Here is an 18,614-nt window from a genome sequence, read left to right as displayed (position 1 = left end):
CCAGTAATCTATAATATTCCACTCAGGCTGGAAAGTTAACCAAATCTAAGCTTAATATTGTGATTCTTAGATTTGTGATATGCACTTAACCAGATGTGCTCCCAGTAAGCAACACACAGGAAAAACTGCCATATTTTACTCTGCAATAGTCACACATTTAAACTTCTGCATTATAAACATTTTGTACATTTAGAAGGCTATATAAAATTTTCTACTCATGAAAGAATCTGTGGAATGTCAGTTTTTTTTTTTTTTACATATACAATAACCCTGTACAATATTTTCCACATTCAGAGGAATCTGTGCCTACGTAGATATTCTACATACATAAATTAAATACATACAGAAACATCTGTACATCAGCAACAGTGTATACCTCTTGTCTGTTCTTTTTCACTCTTTGTGGGATCAAGACAGAATAATCTAATAAACAGTTTGCTCTAACCAGTAAAAGCAACACATTCTGCACAACCTTGAAACCAAGATTAACTAGCTGCAACCAAGAAATGATTTGCAAATATTGTGGGACTTTTCGGCTGAAGCTTGGTGTGATTACACAAAGCAGATAGGAGACAAGAATGGAAACAAAATATAACTAGTAAAATATTTACAGAAGCAATTTTTTCCCCCAGTAATGGTAACACCTGTGGGTAGTTGGAAGAATGCTGTGATTCTACTTTTCTTTATTTTTTTGGTAAACTAAATATACCTTTGTTTTTTCTTTCTTTGTAAATAATCTATTTCATTAAAACTCTGTAATATTGTTTCAGTACAGCAATAAATGAGCCCATAGTGAGGGTAAATGTGACAATCAAAAGTTGCCCAGAAACTCCAAATGTAAATGAAGTGGATTCTGTTCAGTTGTAAAAGCTGCAATAAAGAAAAAGTGCCCTGATCAATTCTACGATTCCAATATTTTGTGGTTTTGTGACGCAAAGACAACACAAAACTCACACCGCAGTTGTCGGTCTTGTTTCAAAAACACAGAATGGCATTTAGATGCGCAATAATTTTATGTTATTGTCTGGATTTTTTAAAGATAATTTTTGACTTTATTGAAAAGCACTGCTGCAACACTGTCCCCTCTTCAGGCAGCTAACAAGTGCAACAGAGTTATCACATGATTGTTGCTTTGGCTTTTGCTGCCCTTCACTAAGTTTTCATTGTGAATCATCGCTGGGCTGACAACGATGCTCTCCATCACCAGTGAGAGGAGCTCCACTGCTAAAAGCCATTGATTCAGTCTGTGACAATGATTTGTTCTTGTCTGTACTATCCTACCAGAAACCTGTGATTTTAGGAACACAATGTGACTATGAAGAAACAGAGTGCTCCAAAAACTGACAAAACTCATCCTGACAGGATGCGAAAACCGTAAAATGACGACAGCGTAGTGGGCAATTTCACTTCATCAAACGGAATCATCCCGGCTATGTTTGTATTTCCTAAATTAAATGACCCACATCTGTCAGCGTCTAAAGATCCTGGCCAATGAGGTAACACATGGAGGAATGTGTGAGACGATGCTGGTTGGTAACTGGTCTGCATTTTTATCATCACTACACGGGGAAACGAATTAACGGTGACAAATCATTTCAACTTTTCTCCTTGGCAAAGGCATTTTCGCACACCCACACAATACAGTTTAGACACACAAACCCACCACCAGCAGCATCAGACAAACTCCCACTAGGACTATAAACAGGGCCTGTTAGTGTTTCTTACTTGGGCCTGTGTGAAAGCAATGACTGGCCATCTGGAGCACGGCCCCCTGGGAGAGCAGCAGGTGGGACCCTGTGGGTTAAATGAGCTGTTATCTGTAACCAGTTTACCTCCCACATGAACAACTTCTGTATCTACATCAGTCAGTTTACCTCCCACAACACAACCTTTTTAAACCAGTTCAGCTCTTGCCTCTTGCTGGTTGGTATCGACTGGTTTTTCCAAGGATGCATAGATGCTCACAGCATGAAAGAAAGTGTGTTATCCCCAAAAAAATCGTGCCAAAAACTGAATGACATTTTGGTCAGAAAGGACAGGAAGCCTGGATTAAAAAGGAAGCTATCCTGGCTGGTTGTGAAAGGCTGAATGATCTGTCAGTCAGTCCAGCAGGCCTCGTCCCATAATTGTCTTTTATAGGATTGTGCGTGTGTGGGGGGGACAACTATAAACAACTGTTCAAACCAAAATTAGCAGTCTGTGATTTTTTTGTGCTGGCTTGTCCACTCAGAGGCTCAGCTTTTGGTCAATTAGGCTGAAATAACTGCGCTATTTTTACCCCTTGCATCCACACAACTCCTCAATTTTAGAACTTCTAAATTGGAGGCTTTTTGAAACACTGTTGACCCTGTTTTGGTTTGAAAACTTAGGGATTGTCTCATAGCCTGAACAGACACGAACTGAGGTTGTGTTCTAAATCGCATACTTTTTACTTTCAGTACGTACAACCCCTGCACTTACAAGCTTTCATGGAGCTTACACACAACCGGGACAGACTATTTTGTCATAATAATGCACCTTAAACTTCAAGATCTGTTGCGCAAAATGAGCTATCCGTCTGTGTACTCTCGGCGGCTCAAGTTCATTTAGTGGGCAGGGTATTGTGGGTCACAGTGGCCAAAAGAGCATGCTATCTGACCAGCTGTAGTGAGAGGTCTGGGTATCTTTGGCATACTGCATTTGATATACTATGTATTGGGCCATACTAAATCAATGATGCATGCACTTGCTGCATGTAAATGAATGTGGGATATGCCATTTTCAGGAATGTTAGTACGGATGAGGATTATTTCTGAACATGTATTAAAATGTCTGTTGGACAGAGATTTTACTTTTCAAAGTTTTTCAAATTAAATTCAGTGTGGCCGAGAAAATAGCCAAATATGTACGAATATGGAGAAGTTAGTGAGAAGCATCTATATGCACCCACAATTTTAAGAAAATCCACTGCAGGTGCATATTTATGACTATTTTTAGCTTTCTATCTATTTTTGATCATTAAACACACAATCATTCCTTTTCAAACATATATTATTTAATGAATGATGATGACCAATAAACCTTTCATCTCACTCTAATACTAAGATTGATAGAAAACTAGAGTAATGCAACATAAAGATACTGTATACATCGTGAGATACCTTGTTGTACTTTTGATATACTATTTATAATGGCAGCTACTGAATCTATTTGACAACTATATTTAGTGTGTTAAGGGAAAGCCCCCGCAGTTTTTTTCGCCTTGAAGTGGAAATACCAAATGTGCTGTTGAAATTGTTAAAACATGACTTAAATAGGTTCAACATTAATCCGCCATGTTTAAATATCTGATTTATACTAGGGTGGGGGGGTGGCATGGCTCAATGGGTAGAGTGGCTGTCTTGCAACCAGAGGGTCGCCGGTTCGATCCCTGGCCTGTCAAGCTAATGTCGAGGTGTCCCTGAGGAAGATGATGAACCCATAACTGCTCCTGATGAGCCATGGATAGCACCCTGCATGGCAGCTTCCCCCATCAGTATGTGATAGCAATTTTGTTGTACTCTGTATAATGACAATAAAGACGTTCTTCTTCTTCAAATAAAGCTCCATGACCATGAGTTCCGATGCATTTCAATGTGCTTTATGGGTATGAATACATTATGATTAACTAATGAAATCTCTTTCTTTTTGAGGCATTTCAGCCAGTAACACATGCACAAACACACACGCATGCATGTACGCACATACACACATACACACACTCTTTACGAACAGCTGACCGTCACTGTGCACAGCTTATGCACGACCAAGGACATGACATGACGTCATTCTTGGACAGCATCCAAAAAGGAGAAAAAAAATTATACTACTAAAAAACATTAAAGGAAGCCTGATGAATCTTGTGTTTGTTTCGCTCAGATTGGGTCCTGCATGTTTGGTGTGAACCTGGTCAGGACTAACACAGTGAATGCATAGACCCTACAGTGAAGCACGGAGGTGTGAGTGCAACGAAATGGGCTACATGAGTGCAAAAAGAGTCAGGAAGATGATATTTATAGATGGCTTCTCTTTTATTTCTATGTGGATAAATCAAAATGCACGCTGACAAGACGACCCCTAGCCTGTAGAGGATTGACCGAAGAGTGCAGCATGATACCAATCCTACGTACACTGCCAACCTCACACAAGAGTTTGAAAACTATGACTTGGCTGCAGTATGTCGCCTGACTTTAATCCAATTAAACATCTCTGTGCAACACTGGTATCCTTTATACTGAGGAAAATTAAGTCTGTCATTGAAAATAAAGGAGAACATGCCAAATAATAGGAAAGCTGAATCTCAGTAATGAAAGGTCACTTTCTGTCGATTCTTTGTTTATATATAGATTTTTCAAAAACACAAGCTGATATATTGCTTCTAAACATGTACTGCTCGAATACAGCTTGCATTTCACTCAACACTTGGTGTACAGGATCACCCACCGACTTTTAACAAGAAGACAGCACCACATTCCCACCAGCTTTCTACTGCGTAAGACCCCCCACTTTACTGCTACATCACTCACTCTGCCACCTTTCTAAGTCAGACCATGTGCAAGCCTAGCACAACAGATGAACTAAAAAGTTCTTTATTATTCAGCAAATCCCTCCAGGATAATTTATTCACAGTGAGGAGGCAGCAAGGACAAATATTTGATGCTCTAATGATGAAGGCTTGAGCATGTAAAACTTTTATCCTTGCTTCTTTTTATTAATACATATTCATAAGCTGATTTCGATCTCCTTCTTTTTTGTAGTGAGTGAAACTAAAGGGAGCCATCACTTCAGGGAGAATGATGGATGCTTTAGACCCTTAAACTCCTACATTATGTTGTGGCTGTGTGATTACTTAAGTGCGTGCTGAGTGTGTATTGATGAGACCAGGGGAGTAACAGGACGAGTAGAGCACTCGAGCTAATCTGAACTCTTTACCCTCCAGGGACAAAGACTGAAAATTGAATTAGAGGAGGAAGTGACAAATTTGACTCATCCCGCTGTCTATATTTGCATTAATATAGGTAGTGGAGGCTGCTTTTAGAGTAGCTACCCGTGAGTCAGAGCTCTCAGCCACGTACGCTGCAAAACCTGGATGCAGTCAAGCAGACTTGTGTGTGAAACCCAGACAGGTGAAAATACACAACACACTTCGATCACTTTAGAAATAAGCGGCACAAAAGGATGGGGGAGGCTTGAGGGAGTTGTGGGTGATTTTAGGGAGACAGAAGCATCAAGCAGAGAGAGTGACATCTTGTCAGAAAAAGACTTGGGGGGGGGGGGATCAGTTTGCTTTGCATATATCATGACACTCATCCGCAGAGATTGTGTTTGCAACAGGTTTGAAATGAATAGTCGGAACAGAGACAGAAGACACTGACATCTCTGTCTATGGTTTGCGTAAAGGACATTTACAGACTTATTTCTATGCACTTTACAAGTCAGAAAATAATTCAGGATTTTAGTTGACAGTTGGATAGTTTAGGACCTTTTGGGTAATATTATACAAACTAGAGTGCATTAGCATTAGTGTCTCTCTTGCTTAAATGGGAATTATTACATCTACTTCATTTTATTGATGTCTTCACCCAGTAAATGCATCTTCTCGGAATGCTGGTATTTCCAGAATGACTGGATCTCCATCCATCCATTTCCATCTTCCCATTTCCACTTTCCTCTGCTCATCTGGGGCTAGGTTGCAGTGGCATGCTAAAAACCAATTCACGCTCACTGTGTCCATGTGCTCAGGTTGGTAAGCAGACATTGGACATGCACTGTTCATACTAGAACAGGTTTGCACATGTCAGATTGTCCCTCATATGGAACACAGAAAAATGCACAGGGGAGTTTATACCGCTTACAGCAGCTACTACACAGATCAGGGTGTAGTACCGTGTCAGTATTTATTCATGAGGTAAAGGCAGACATATTACAGGATTTCTGGAGAATTTAGAACTTCCTGCTATGTCTCGGCTCCGGTGATGTACAGCATCCGGCAGTGACTACTTCAACTAGAACTCTGTTAATGATGAATTATCACTATGTGGACGGCTGAGAAGCTTCTCACACGTTCTCTCCTCATACTAAATATTTGTTTCAATAACAACTTGTTTTCCTGGTACATGCACAGTTGACAAAAAAACACATGCTTGTACTGCAGGAAGTCCCTCGCACAACCTTGCGGATTTAGTGGATGACGAAATTTGCATCATGCGTACCCTTGTGGATGTGTATGGATATGCAGAGAGCATGAATTGGCATTAAGCAGTGCATTCCAGACATTCCCCTCCCCAGCAATGCTTTTCTGTTCCTCCTGAGGGATTCAAATGTGTTCCCAGGCCAGGCGAGATATGTAATCCCTTTGGTCTCCTCCCATTTGTACATATCAGGAAACCTTCCAAATGAAGGCACCCAGGAGGCATCCCAATAAGATGCCTGAACCACCTCAGCTTGCACTGTTCGAGGCATACAAGCAGTGACTCTACACCAAGTTCCCTCGATACGTATGTCTAAGGTTGAGCCCTGCCACCCATAAAACTGAAAACTTCCACTTGTATCTGTGATTAGGAAGAGCTCTTGACCATAGGTGAAGGTTCTAACATAGATCAGCTGGTAAACTGGCTCAGATTGGTGCACACAAGCCCTGCAGTAAGTTATGAGCTTATCGCGATGGAGGAGTTTTTGTGTCCATGTGATCCTAGGTGTCATGTTATGGTCAACAACAACCACTTGTAGGATTTCCCAAGGCAAACTCATCCTGCCAGACACAGAGCTATTCAAAGACATTATGTCTTGGCAAAGATGGGACTTAGCTGGCCACAACCCAAAGAAGCAGCTCCAAGGACCCACCCAGAGGGGCCCAATACCTGAAAGGATAGGAGTAGGGGTTGACTGTGCGACAAGCCAGGTGGCAGGCAAGGATACACACCAAGGAATGCTGATCACTGCCTTGAGAGGTGTGGAAAGTCAGCTTGGTTTTCGTATTGGATTCATTTTGTGAATTATCACATTGATGGAGAGCTGAGGATCACCAACAACCCATTTCTGCAATACAACATTTAACACCGTGCAGTTTTACAACCTTTTATTACTGGGATTCACAGCTAATCTACATTTACGAACCACCAGTCTCCCTCTCCAGTCTTCATTCTCTCATCCTGCTGACATCTGGCAACTTCAACTCATTAGAGGGTAATTTGTAAGAGAGATCTGTAAAACTAATTGTCGTATTGCTGTATATTTGCCAGGTTAGAATGCTTCATTTGGCTGAGAGCTTAATAGCGCACTTTTCTGTGATGTGATAAATACAAAAACACGTAATTACCGCTTTACACTGACACCGAAATACAATTCTGAGGCACATGTACTGCGCTTATTTTCACTACATCATCATTTGACACTTGTGTGCGTCACTGCATGTCATGTATACACAATGTTTCCCGTTCATCTGTCCACAGACACACACAGACATACAAAGGATAACAGTATCTTCCATCAGGAACAATTGAGATCAACAGCGTGTTGCTGAAGGACAGTTTGACATTCATCTGCCAATCCTGCACTTCATGGACAACCTGCTCTACCTGCTGAGCTACAGTTCCCCTATTGTGACTATTTAATATAACTTTATAATATTTCTCTTCCACATTTGACAGCAGTTGAACCAACAACTGCCTTTAACGATTAGTCATTCAACAGAAAATGAATTGGCAACTATTTTTATAATGAATTCATTATCTGAGTCATTTTGTGGCTCCAGATCCTTAAATGTGAGTCTTTACTGCTGTCCTTTGCCGAGCTGTTAATTGGACAAAATAAGCAGGTTGTGTTAATCAGGTTGGTATTTTATGATATTTTCAAGGTTACATTTGCATCTTTTTTATGTCTGAAAATTATTCACAGATATATTAACAATGAAACTAATAAATGCAGCCAAAACTACAACTATAGCTACAAGTTATGTGGTAGGATTTTACAAATCTTTTTTCTGTATTTGGCTTTTAACGCATAGTTGCAGTAGAGAGACAGAAAAGAAATGTGGGGAAAGGGATCAGAACAATGAGATGTAGAAAATGTCCAGCAGAATATTAGGTATTTTAAAACCTGCATCAGTCAGCAACATGTTCATGCATTAATAATAATAATAATTCTAGTTAGTAGCAATAGAACAATAATAAAATATGCAAGTCCTTCAGAACTCTACAAGTCCTGTTGTGAATTAGAAATACTTTCACTTTTAATCATTTTACTCTTACTGTTGCTCTTTCTCTGCTGCTGATTAAATAATGCTACTTAATAACTTTTTTCTTCATCATTTCTTCAAATTATTCCAAATTACTTTACTCTGCATCCTCTTGGGAGGTTTAAAACTAAGCGCACGGGAATTTTAACATTTTCAATGGCTGTCATGCTCTTTTGAAATGATCCTCTTGGTTTGCGAACACAGTACAATGAGTGTGATCTATTTTAAGACTGGAATGTAATGAGATAGATTTTTTTTTTCTGTCCGCAGCCTCTGCAGTGGCCTGTTCAGTGGTGTGCAGGTAACAGCACTATTTGGAAGTGACAGGACCCGAAATGGATTCAAGCCAGCTTCTGTGTGGGAGAACGGACAGAATGCTGACTATGAGGAACTAGACCCCCCTGAGGAGACAGCGCTGTTATGTGTGTGGCTGTGTGTGTGTGTGTGTGTGTGTGTGTGTGTGTGTGTGTGTGAGTGTGTGTGTGTGAGTGTGTGTGTGTGTGTATACAACAGCAACATATACATGGTATTCTAATCCTATTCCAATATCCTACTTCCATCTAATGGTAATGAGAAGCACGGTAACACTAATTAATCTGAAAACTCTGAAATCCTTCAAAGTGACAGAAGTAAACTACAAGCAGCATGTTCATATTTACCAACCCAACTGGTCTGTGACACTTTACAACAGAAAATACAAAAGAGAAGAGAGGCAACAGATCTCACACGGGTGAGTCCAGTTTTCTGTGGACACAGCGTTTGCTCACTGCTGTTCTGTGTCTCATTTCTGCATAGTGCAAGCTGACGCACGTAAACAAAAGCAAATGCAGACTTTGTGCTGCATGTGCAATTACAATGGACATTCTAAATGTATGCATTAGTATTCATTATGTCAAAATAAAGCTTATTCAGATGCACATATTGTATTTTGTTCTGGGAAATTCACAATCAACACAAGAATTTTAATTGTTCAAACCAGTTGTCAGTATTTTGTCCACCTGAGAGAATACAAGACTGGATTCGTTTCTGGTGCACCACCTTGTGTGTATACAAATGTAGCAGTAGCGTGGCTTTAAATATTTATCAGCCACAGACATACTGAAAAAGATTTAAGACAGTAAGCATCAGATCTTGTCATTGGTGTGTCCCAATTGTCAGTGCAGCAGAAACAAATACGCGCATGCATATCTCAAGAACGACCGGCAGCATGTGTGCTGTGTTTCTGCGGTGCTGCAGTGCCCTGTGGTGAGGGGTGGGGTGGCTTTTCCTCCTCAGGTGGATCCTGACTTTGATCCCTGCACCCGCCAAATCTTAAAGCCTCCTGCTGCTGGAAGGACATGAACATGCTGTCGCTAACATCTGCTCCGACAGAGACTTACCACGCACTCACTTAAGAGTGTGTGTGTGTGTGTGTGTGTGTGTGTGTGTGTGTGTGTGTGTGTGTGTGTGTGTGTGTGTGTGTGTGTGTGTGTGTGTGTGTGTGTGTGTGTGCGTGCGTGTGTGCAGACGAGCGTAGGTGCAGTACCTTCCCTCCCACACACAAACTAACCGCACATGCAGGACGTAAGGAGCAAACTTGCCCACGCTTCTGAAAAGAGAAAACACATGCACACACGCGATCCCTCTGACACATTGAGACAACCCACACCTCTGAAAAAAGCTTTTGAAAAGGCTTCAGATGGAAGGCTGCAACACTTCGACACCTAGTCACCACAATTCCGTCTGTCTCTGTTTCTTTTCTCTTCAGTCTCTGACCTGCCTCTTCTCCTGCTTCTACCTGCTCCATTCCTCCATCCCAGGAGACAGCAGGGAGCCTGACAGTCGCTGCCCGCTGTCCCAGCATGCAGTGCACCTGACAGTTGTAGAAGCCAGTGACCCATGCGCCAAACCCTGGTCGCTTTCTAACTGTCAGTCGCTGTTTACAGATCCCTCCTGCATCTCCACGCAGTAAACAATGGCTGCTGCATAAAATAAAGACCTGAGGTCACTCTCACGGCTTTTTTTCACGAGTATCTCAATGGCTATAAATAACTTGCTTTCTCTGTTTCACTCCTATCTTTGGATAATGAGCTCGGACAAGTTAGTGGGGATTGTAGAATGCTTTCTAAGCAATTTCCAAGAAGTCAAGCTGGTGCAGCATCAGCGCACAATACATGAATGGGTATCATTTACATATCAGAAAATTGTTTTCTCTATGGTTGCCTTAATAGGAAATGTGACCATTACATGACCATTTGCAATATAATCACATCAATTATGCAGTCCTGAGGATCATTAATATACGTTTGTGATAACCATCACATTTTATCTTAATGTCACATCTGACATTGTCTGTACCAGCTATGCTCAGTGATTGTAAAACTCCAGCGTCAATGGGAGCCATAAATTAAAGGTTTATTTTTGTCCTATTGTGTTGGTAAACACAACAGTCTATCAGTTGCTGGCTCTATTAAAAGATTATTTCCAGAAATGAATAAACACTGGAGGGAAATGGCATTTCTCAAGTACAATAGCTATAAATGAAGAGATGACATTTCTGTGCTTCTTCCTCCCAGAGAGAAGAGAAGTTATCAGACAGATCTCTATATTCCTCTATCTGCTCCATGTCATCTGCTCAGTCCTGCTACAGCACCAATTCCTCTGCTGCAACAATCCAAGCAAACACATGACTGAAAATCCTCTGAATCTTGCTGATGGCAAACAATAAAACACAAAGGATCCTCTTGTCAACATCAGAATCCAATTTTAGACTGCAGCTACACCTGCAAGAAACTCTGCGAGCCCTCACTTATCTGATTTTTTCTTATAGTTTTTTTCCCCCCAATTTCTGTCGCTAAACGTCATTCGGTTTCCCAAAAGAAGAGGGCAGATGCTATGCTTCACCCCAGGGAAGGTATCTGATGAATAGTGCTGCCACTTTGCACTTAGAACGAAGCATCAGGACACACACTGCACCCTCGCATGCACGTACAGAGACACAAACAGGCGCACGCAAGCTTCTATTTTTGGGTTATAGACTGGTATGCAGGGAGTGAATGATAAAGCCATTGATCTGAGCACGATGGTCAGAGAAGACGGAGGAGGTAGACAGCACGTTCCAACCCTCTGAGACACCGACTGCCATTTTACATTACTATTGATCTTTACACTGAGACACACAGCATGGCATCGATCGTCACACCAACAGGAGCAGAAAAACACCTTTGTAACACTTGGGCCCAGCACGGCTACACGAAGACAAACTGACCAGCGGATCTTGTGTCCGGCAATCGTGCATACGTGCATGCTGAGGCAAAGAAAGAGGAGGACAGGAGATTAAAGACAAGTCCAGTCAATGACATCCAAACCGGTGTGGGATGACTTTTTAATTCACTGGTTTGCCTGCCTATCTGTGTGTCTCTCTGTCCCTTCATCTGAATATAGATATCCCTGTGTGAAGTGCCTCGGGGTATCACTGTCAGTCCTGCAATGACATGAGAGGGGGGAAAACTGGTGCATGAGGCAATTAAAATTCTGAAACATTCTACTTTTAGTCCATAAGTGTAAGGGGGCACTTGAGCAAACAGAAAAAAAAAGGGCAAAGAGGAAGATGACAGAGAAATGGATGAGGGGGCATGAGCCGGGACAAGATCAGCGGCACAAGTAGAGGAGATAAGGAAAATACGGGACGTGAGTGAAATACGTTAGAGCCCGGTAAGCAGGCTAATCTGCATTTCAAGGATGTTAACATTTTGATAATGACCTTAGGCCATACATAAAGTGATCAGAGATAGGCTTACATGTATTCCTGTAAGCCAAACTAATGAAGCTGACATGCTTTGGTGAAACCTAAATTGATAAGATTTAATTAAGGGGGTGGAAGCAGACTGAGACTGAGAGTGATGCAACACCTGTGGATCAAGGTGAATGAATGGAGAGCAGGGAGAGATTCCGAGGAGCTGCTGGAGAGAGGGCACGCAGACAGACTTAACCTTTCAGTGTGTATATACAGAGAAAGGTATCTCATTTGGATTTGCATTGCAATATTTAACACAAGAGCTGCACAGTCTCCTCCTATTCTCCTCCAGGACACAGCTGAGCAGACAGCAGCTGTGCCTCCCATCCTCCAGCCTGGTTACACTGCAGGAACTCGGAGCGTTAAAAAAAAAAAAGAAAAAAAGAAGAAGCCCCACACATGACTGAAACCATCATCTATGACCTCATCCGAAACTCACCAAAGTTTGCTGATACTGAAGCGTCCGGTTTTCGGCCTTGTCCTTCACCATTGTCGCAATATCCTCATTAAGACGCCGAATCGGAGCCACTCAAGGAGCGCAAATAATTAATATGCGGAGGAGGAGGGGCCGGCTGCCATCACATGTGCAGAGAGTAACAGGTTTCTGATCATGAGCCCTCCTGCATGATGAAAAAGCGCCGCCGCCGCCGCCTCTGTGTGCGCCAGATGAGCGTCCAGCCGGCTGTCGGCTCGCAGCAGCAGCAGCAGAAACACAAGCAGCGCTGGAGCGGTTTGCTGTGAAACACCGCCTCCCTCCTCCACGATCACTGTGCTGCTGTCTCTCCCTGGACTTTCTGGACTTGATGATGTTTTGTGCTTTTGTGCTGCAGGTGTACTCGCTGATTGTTTGGACAGATTATAATGTGCTATCTCTTTTCTTTTTTCTTTTGAAATCGTGCGTGGTAGCTATTCCTGACAGATCCAGCTGTCCTTTGCTCCAGCTTTGAGTCATCGCTGGATAGATCAAGTGTGATGAGTAATGGTGGGCTTAGATTTATGGCTCCACCAACGTCAGACAAGAGATCCTTACAATAGCAGGTCCATGTGAACAAAGAGTGTCAGGGCCCGGCTGATTGTACAATATTGGACTGTATGGTACATTTATCTCATCTGTGGTTCATTATCTGCAGCCTTCAGTGATGGTTTTCATTTAATAAAAGTTAACTGATAGGTGACAATGGTTCTTTAATCTTCATTACTCCACTTCACTGTCATGTAACAGGAGAAGCACAACTTCAATAAGTTCATAATTTCTATGATTGATTTCTCATGAAAGCTTTTGAATTTATACTGAGCAAAAATATAAAGGCAGCATGCAAATGGTCTTTATTCCTGGAGAAGAAAGTTACAAATTGAATTTCTTTTCTTATGAATAGAAGAGGGTTAAATTGAGCCAGCTGTGTAGCAAAAGTGTCTCAGCTGTTAAAGTGGGGATAAATTCTCCACCACTGAGTGAATAAATATCCAGGTTACATGTAGCTTTAGAGGACAACAATCAGAGTGGGATCAGCACACATTTTCTCATTTGACCAGGGGACTATTTCCTTAAAATGCTACTTTGTTCAATTGACACGATGCCACAGTCAACTGGAGAAAATTGAAAATAAGTTATTGAAAGTAAAACTGTAATTGACACCTTGATGGAAATGTTAACCATAGAAATAATTAATGATATAGGTAAAAACATGTTGATTAGTTGTATATATAGGCCACCGGGACCTGGTGCGGACTTGTTTACTGACAAGTTAATAGAAACGTTTGAGATGGTAAAAAACAAAACTGTAATCATCTGTGGTGATTTCAATATAGACCTTGGAAGTACTGCTGCTACAACTGACTTTAAGAATATAATGAAAAGTGCAGGCCTATGTCCTATGATAACGAAACCAACAAGGATCACTTCCCATAGTGCAACAACCATTGACAATATATGCACAAATATTCACAGTGAAATAACAAGTGGCATCTTTATGATAGATGTGAGTGATCATCTGCCAGTATTTGCAATATGTGAAAACTTGAGTGTAGATATTGACCAAGATGATACTCAAAAAATCATAAGAGATAAATCCCGAAAAGCACTAGAGGCTTTCAGAGAAGATCTCAAAAAACAGAAATGGGATCACGTCTATACCATGGACTTAAATAATGCCTACAATTCTTTTATTAGCACACTTATTTATTTATACGACAAAAATTGTAAAAAAATCAAAATTCATGGTCGTGGTATAAAAATGCTTTGAAAAACCCATGGATGACAAACGGACTAAAAAACGCTTGTAAGAAGAAAAATTATCTTTACAGAATGTTTCTCAAATTAAGAACAAAAGACGGAGAGGACAGGTATAAAATATATAAAAATAAATTAACATCAATTATAAGAAGACAGAAAAAGGACTATTACACCAAACTATTAGACAAGAGTAAAAGTAGTACTAAATGCACATGGGGTGTGATAAATACAGTCCTACAAAAAAGCAAGACGAAAAAAACTCTCCCGAATTACATTACTAAAAAGAATAACTTGGAGATCCATGGAGAAGAGGAAATTGCCGATGAATTTAATAACTATTTTTCTAATATTGGTCCTAGTCTATCACAAAATATCCCAGATGTTAACATTCAATGTGAAATTACACCTAATATCAATAGTATTTTCCTTGAAAGTGTACAACCAAGAGAAATTATAGCAATAGTTCAAAAATTTGCAAATAAAAAATCTACCGACTATACAGACATGAATACGTCACTAATAAAGAGAATCATAGATGTTATAATCGAACCTTTCACTTATATTTGCAATTTATCATTCACTATGGGGATATTTCCAGATCATATGAAAATAGCAAAAGTGATTCCACTTCACAAAAAAGGAAATAAGAATGACATTTCTAATTATAGACCAATATCATTACTACCACAACTTTCTAAAATTTTAGAAAAGTTGTTTGTGATCAGACTAGACAAATTTATTGGAAAACATAACATTTTAACTAAGAGCCAATATGGATTTCGCTACAATCACTCGACCGCTACAGCAATTATGGAACTGTCCGAAGAAATCACCAATGCCATGGATAAACAACATGTCTTAGTGAGCGTCTTTGTTGATCTTCAAAAAGCGTTCGATACTTTAGATCACAAAATATTATTGCATAAATTATATAAATACGGTATAAGAGGTGTTGCTCATCAATGGGTCAAGAGTTACTTAAAAGACAGAAAACAGTTTGTTGAATTAAACAACATAAAATCCAAATATTGTAATGTATCTTGTGGAGTACCACAAGGATCGGTCCTTGGACCAATGCTTTTCCTTCTGTATATAAACGATATTGAAACTGTCTCTAAATTATTGAAATGTATCTTGTTTGCGGATGATACCACTTTATTTTATTCCGGTAAAAATATAAAAGATGTACTGCTAACTGTAAAGAACGAGTTAGAGAAAATGATGAAATGGTTCAATGCAAACAGATTGTCTTTAAATTTTAGCAAAACTAAATATATGATCTTTAGTTGTAGGCGCAAAGACACTGATGCTACACTAACTATACAAGATTTTGAGATTAAAAGGACAAATGTAATACAATTCTTAGGTGTTATGATTGATGAACATTTAACATGGAAAGCCCATATAGAGCTGGTTAAAACAAAGGTTTCACAAACCATAGCAGTGTTACATAAGGTCAAAGAATCACTAAATAGTCGCGCTTTGTTTCTGTTATTTAATTCACTTATTGTTCCATATTTGACATATTGTATTGAAGCGTGGGGAAATGCCTGTAAGACTTATATTGAACCGCTCTTCCTTTTACAGAAACGTGCCATTCGAGTCGTTAACGGAAGCGGATACAGAGACCACACAAATCCTATATTTGTAAAATTTAAATCTTTAAAATTTAATGAATTGGTTGAATTTAATCTTCTCAAAACAATGTATAAAGCTCACAAAAAAACATTGCCAGAGAATTTGCAAAACAGATTTAAAAAGAGAGAAAGTCGGTACAAACTAAGAGGAACTGAAGTCTTTTTGAGACCTGAAACAGGCACAAAAACAAAAGAAAGATGCATCTCAATCCAAGGCGTCAATCTGTGGAACAATCTGAATTCTGAAATTAAAATGTCTCAGTCGATTTGTATTTTTAAGAAAAATGTGAAAGAGTTGCTATTGAAGAGATATGATACTTGTGAATAACCGGAAATTATTGTTTTTTTTTTATCTTTAGATCATGTTAAATGTTGGTTAAAAGGCTGTGTGTGACAGCCAAATACTACTGAAATGTGTTAAAATTATTATTGATAAGGGGCAGAAATTATAAGCTATAGCTTCTTTCTGCTCCTTTTCATTCATTTAACATATGCAGTGTTGTATTTTTTAATGAATGAAATAAATTTAAAAAAAAAAAAAAAAAAAAATTGAGAATAGGTCCTTGGACGCTGCACCTCAGTTAGGACTGTAACCAGGCACTTGCATGTCCAAAGCTTCACCATTTGTTGTCAAAGAAATCATCTTGGACAACACAGTACAACAATCAGTCGTCCACACGATCCGTCGGCCAAAACGTCCACTAACTTCAGCGAGCCCTTCAGAAAGAGTGGGAAAACATTCCACAAGCAGCACTGACAACCTCATTAACTCCACATCTCAGAAATGTGTCACATGCTGGCTGACTGACCACTGTCCATCTGCCCTTCTTCATTTCCAATATTGTACATACTTGGTTGCTTCATGATGTCCATTCTGTTGCAGAGATGACATGTGTTGGAACAACATATAATTATTCCCTTCTGTTAAAAAATTTACATTAAAAATTTGATAGAATATGATTAAATATTACACTCATTTCCAAAACTGTCTATAGAAAAGTGGCCCAACTTGAAGCATGGTTCTTTGAACTGTGTTCAAAACACTGAAATTATACTTCCTATAAAGCGACTCATTAGTGTACTTAATTAGGCCCAACATTCTCTGAGGGGCAGCCTCAGTTTGTGATGCAGAGTTTCTGTTATAAATCTGAAGCCTCAAAGCATAAGTTATGATAACTCGGATAACATCATCTAAGGTATTTTTTTCAGACTTTGGAGAGCTCCTCTGAGAGTCACAGAAAACAAGCCCCTGTTCTCACAGGCTGTGCGGCACTCTCCATAACAATTAAAGTGAACTCACAAAATCAGTTGAATGTCCCTTTAAAATTTAAAACATTTTCATGTTGATGCAATCTTTGCCAGAATGACAGTAATTCTCTGTCTCTTTGAAGCATGAAGCCAACACACACTCAGGATCTTGAGGGGAGAATGTAAGTGATTACTGGATGATGGATTCTTGCTATAATGAGGAGAATGTAAAGGTTGGAGCCATTACTTACAATTTGTTCTCTCTCAGTCTGCGCATTTTCAGGCAATTTATCAAGAAGAAGGATAAGTGTTTAAAAAAAGCAAGCATGTACAAACAGGTTATGAATTCAAGAGAAAAGCATATGTGTGTGGACCAAATCAGCACAGCCACCTTCATGCATGAGAGCATCCAATTGTTCTGATGAGAAAGTCTGTAATTAACTATTACTTTCATCGTTGATTCATCTTTTTTATTATTTTCTCAGTTAATCAATACGTAGTTTGGTCTGTAACATTACAGTAAATTGTCAAAAAAAAAATGTCACATAGGGTTTCTAAAATCCCAACCTGATGTCCTCAAATGTCTTGATTTCCAACCCAAAGATGTTCAGTTTACTCTCATGGAGGAGGACAAAAATGAAAATATCCACATTAAAGCAGGTGGAATTAGAGAATTTTTTTTCTTCAAAAATTACTCAAACTGATTAATGTAAAACCAACAGTATTAATCTATTGGTTGCCAACTAATTGACTAACTGGTGCAGCTCTACTGATGAGTGAATGTTGTAAATTTATACAAGAGAAGTCAAAATTACAAGATTTGAACCCAGATACACAACAATGGACAACTGTGCCTCCTCATATCAATGCACCAAATTACAGAATTGGCTATCATCTGATAGTGCGGTGTTCATAGTAGTTCACAGATTTGATCCAGAGGCTCAAACTGGTTCTTCAGGTTACTAAGACACTTTATATTTACTTTAATATTTCACCCACTTGTATATACTGGTCAAAAGTTTTAGAACACCCCAATTTTTCCATTTTTTTATTGATAGTCAAATAGTTCAAGTCCAATGAATAGCTTGGAATGGTACAAAGGTAAGTGTTGAACTGACAGAGGCTAAAAAAAAAAAGGCAAGGCTACCCAAAACTGAAAAATATTGCACATTTCAGAATTTTACAAAAAGGCCTTTTCAGGGAACAACAAATGGGTTAACAACTTAAATCTATTCTGCAGCAATGGAGATTGACCAAGCTTTGAAAGTTGGTGCTAACAAATCCTACAGGTGTCGCAACTGCATGAAAATAGTGTTGGAACACACCATGGTATCATGCCCTTGAGAGCATTATTTGAACAGTACTGTACTGCATAAAGTAGTGTGTTGCTAAAAAAAATAGTGAGGAAAAGGCAATTAACAATAGAAAAGAGACAGACCGTCATAACAACTAAAAATATAGGTCTTT

General features: G+C 39.6%; 1 protein-coding gene across 5 annotated transcripts in view; it reads right to left on the bottom strand.

The window, feature by feature from the left end:
- clcn2a (chloride channel, voltage-sensitive 2a) overlaps positions 1-12,976 on the bottom strand; it is a 53,555-nt gene extending 40,579 nt beyond the window's left edge. For 3 of the 5 annotated variants that reach the window (XM_022203263.2, XM_022203237.2, XM_022203220.2), the window contains exon 1: positions 12,469-12,976. In XM_022203263.2, coding sequence (XP_022058955.2) covers positions 12,469-12,519 — 51 coding nt within the window. In that variant the 5' untranslated portion in view covers positions 12,520-12,976. The remainder of the gene's footprint in view (positions 1-12,468) is intronic. The other 2 variants (XM_022203228.2, XM_022203247.2) reach the window with 1 other exon arrangement.
- Positions 12,977-18,614: the final 5,638 nt, after the last annotated feature.

Source organism: Acanthochromis polyacanthus, chromosome 9, assembly GCF_021347895.1.
Source record: "Acanthochromis polyacanthus isolate Apoly-LR-REF ecotype Palm Island chromosome 9, KAUST_Apoly_ChrSc, whole genome shotgun sequence".
Taxonomy (NCBI): Eukaryota; Metazoa; Chordata; class Actinopteri; family Pomacentridae; genus Acanthochromis; species Acanthochromis polyacanthus.
The sequence above is the reverse complement of the archived record's forward strand: the minus strand, read 5'-3'. Positions and strand labels throughout refer to the sequence as shown.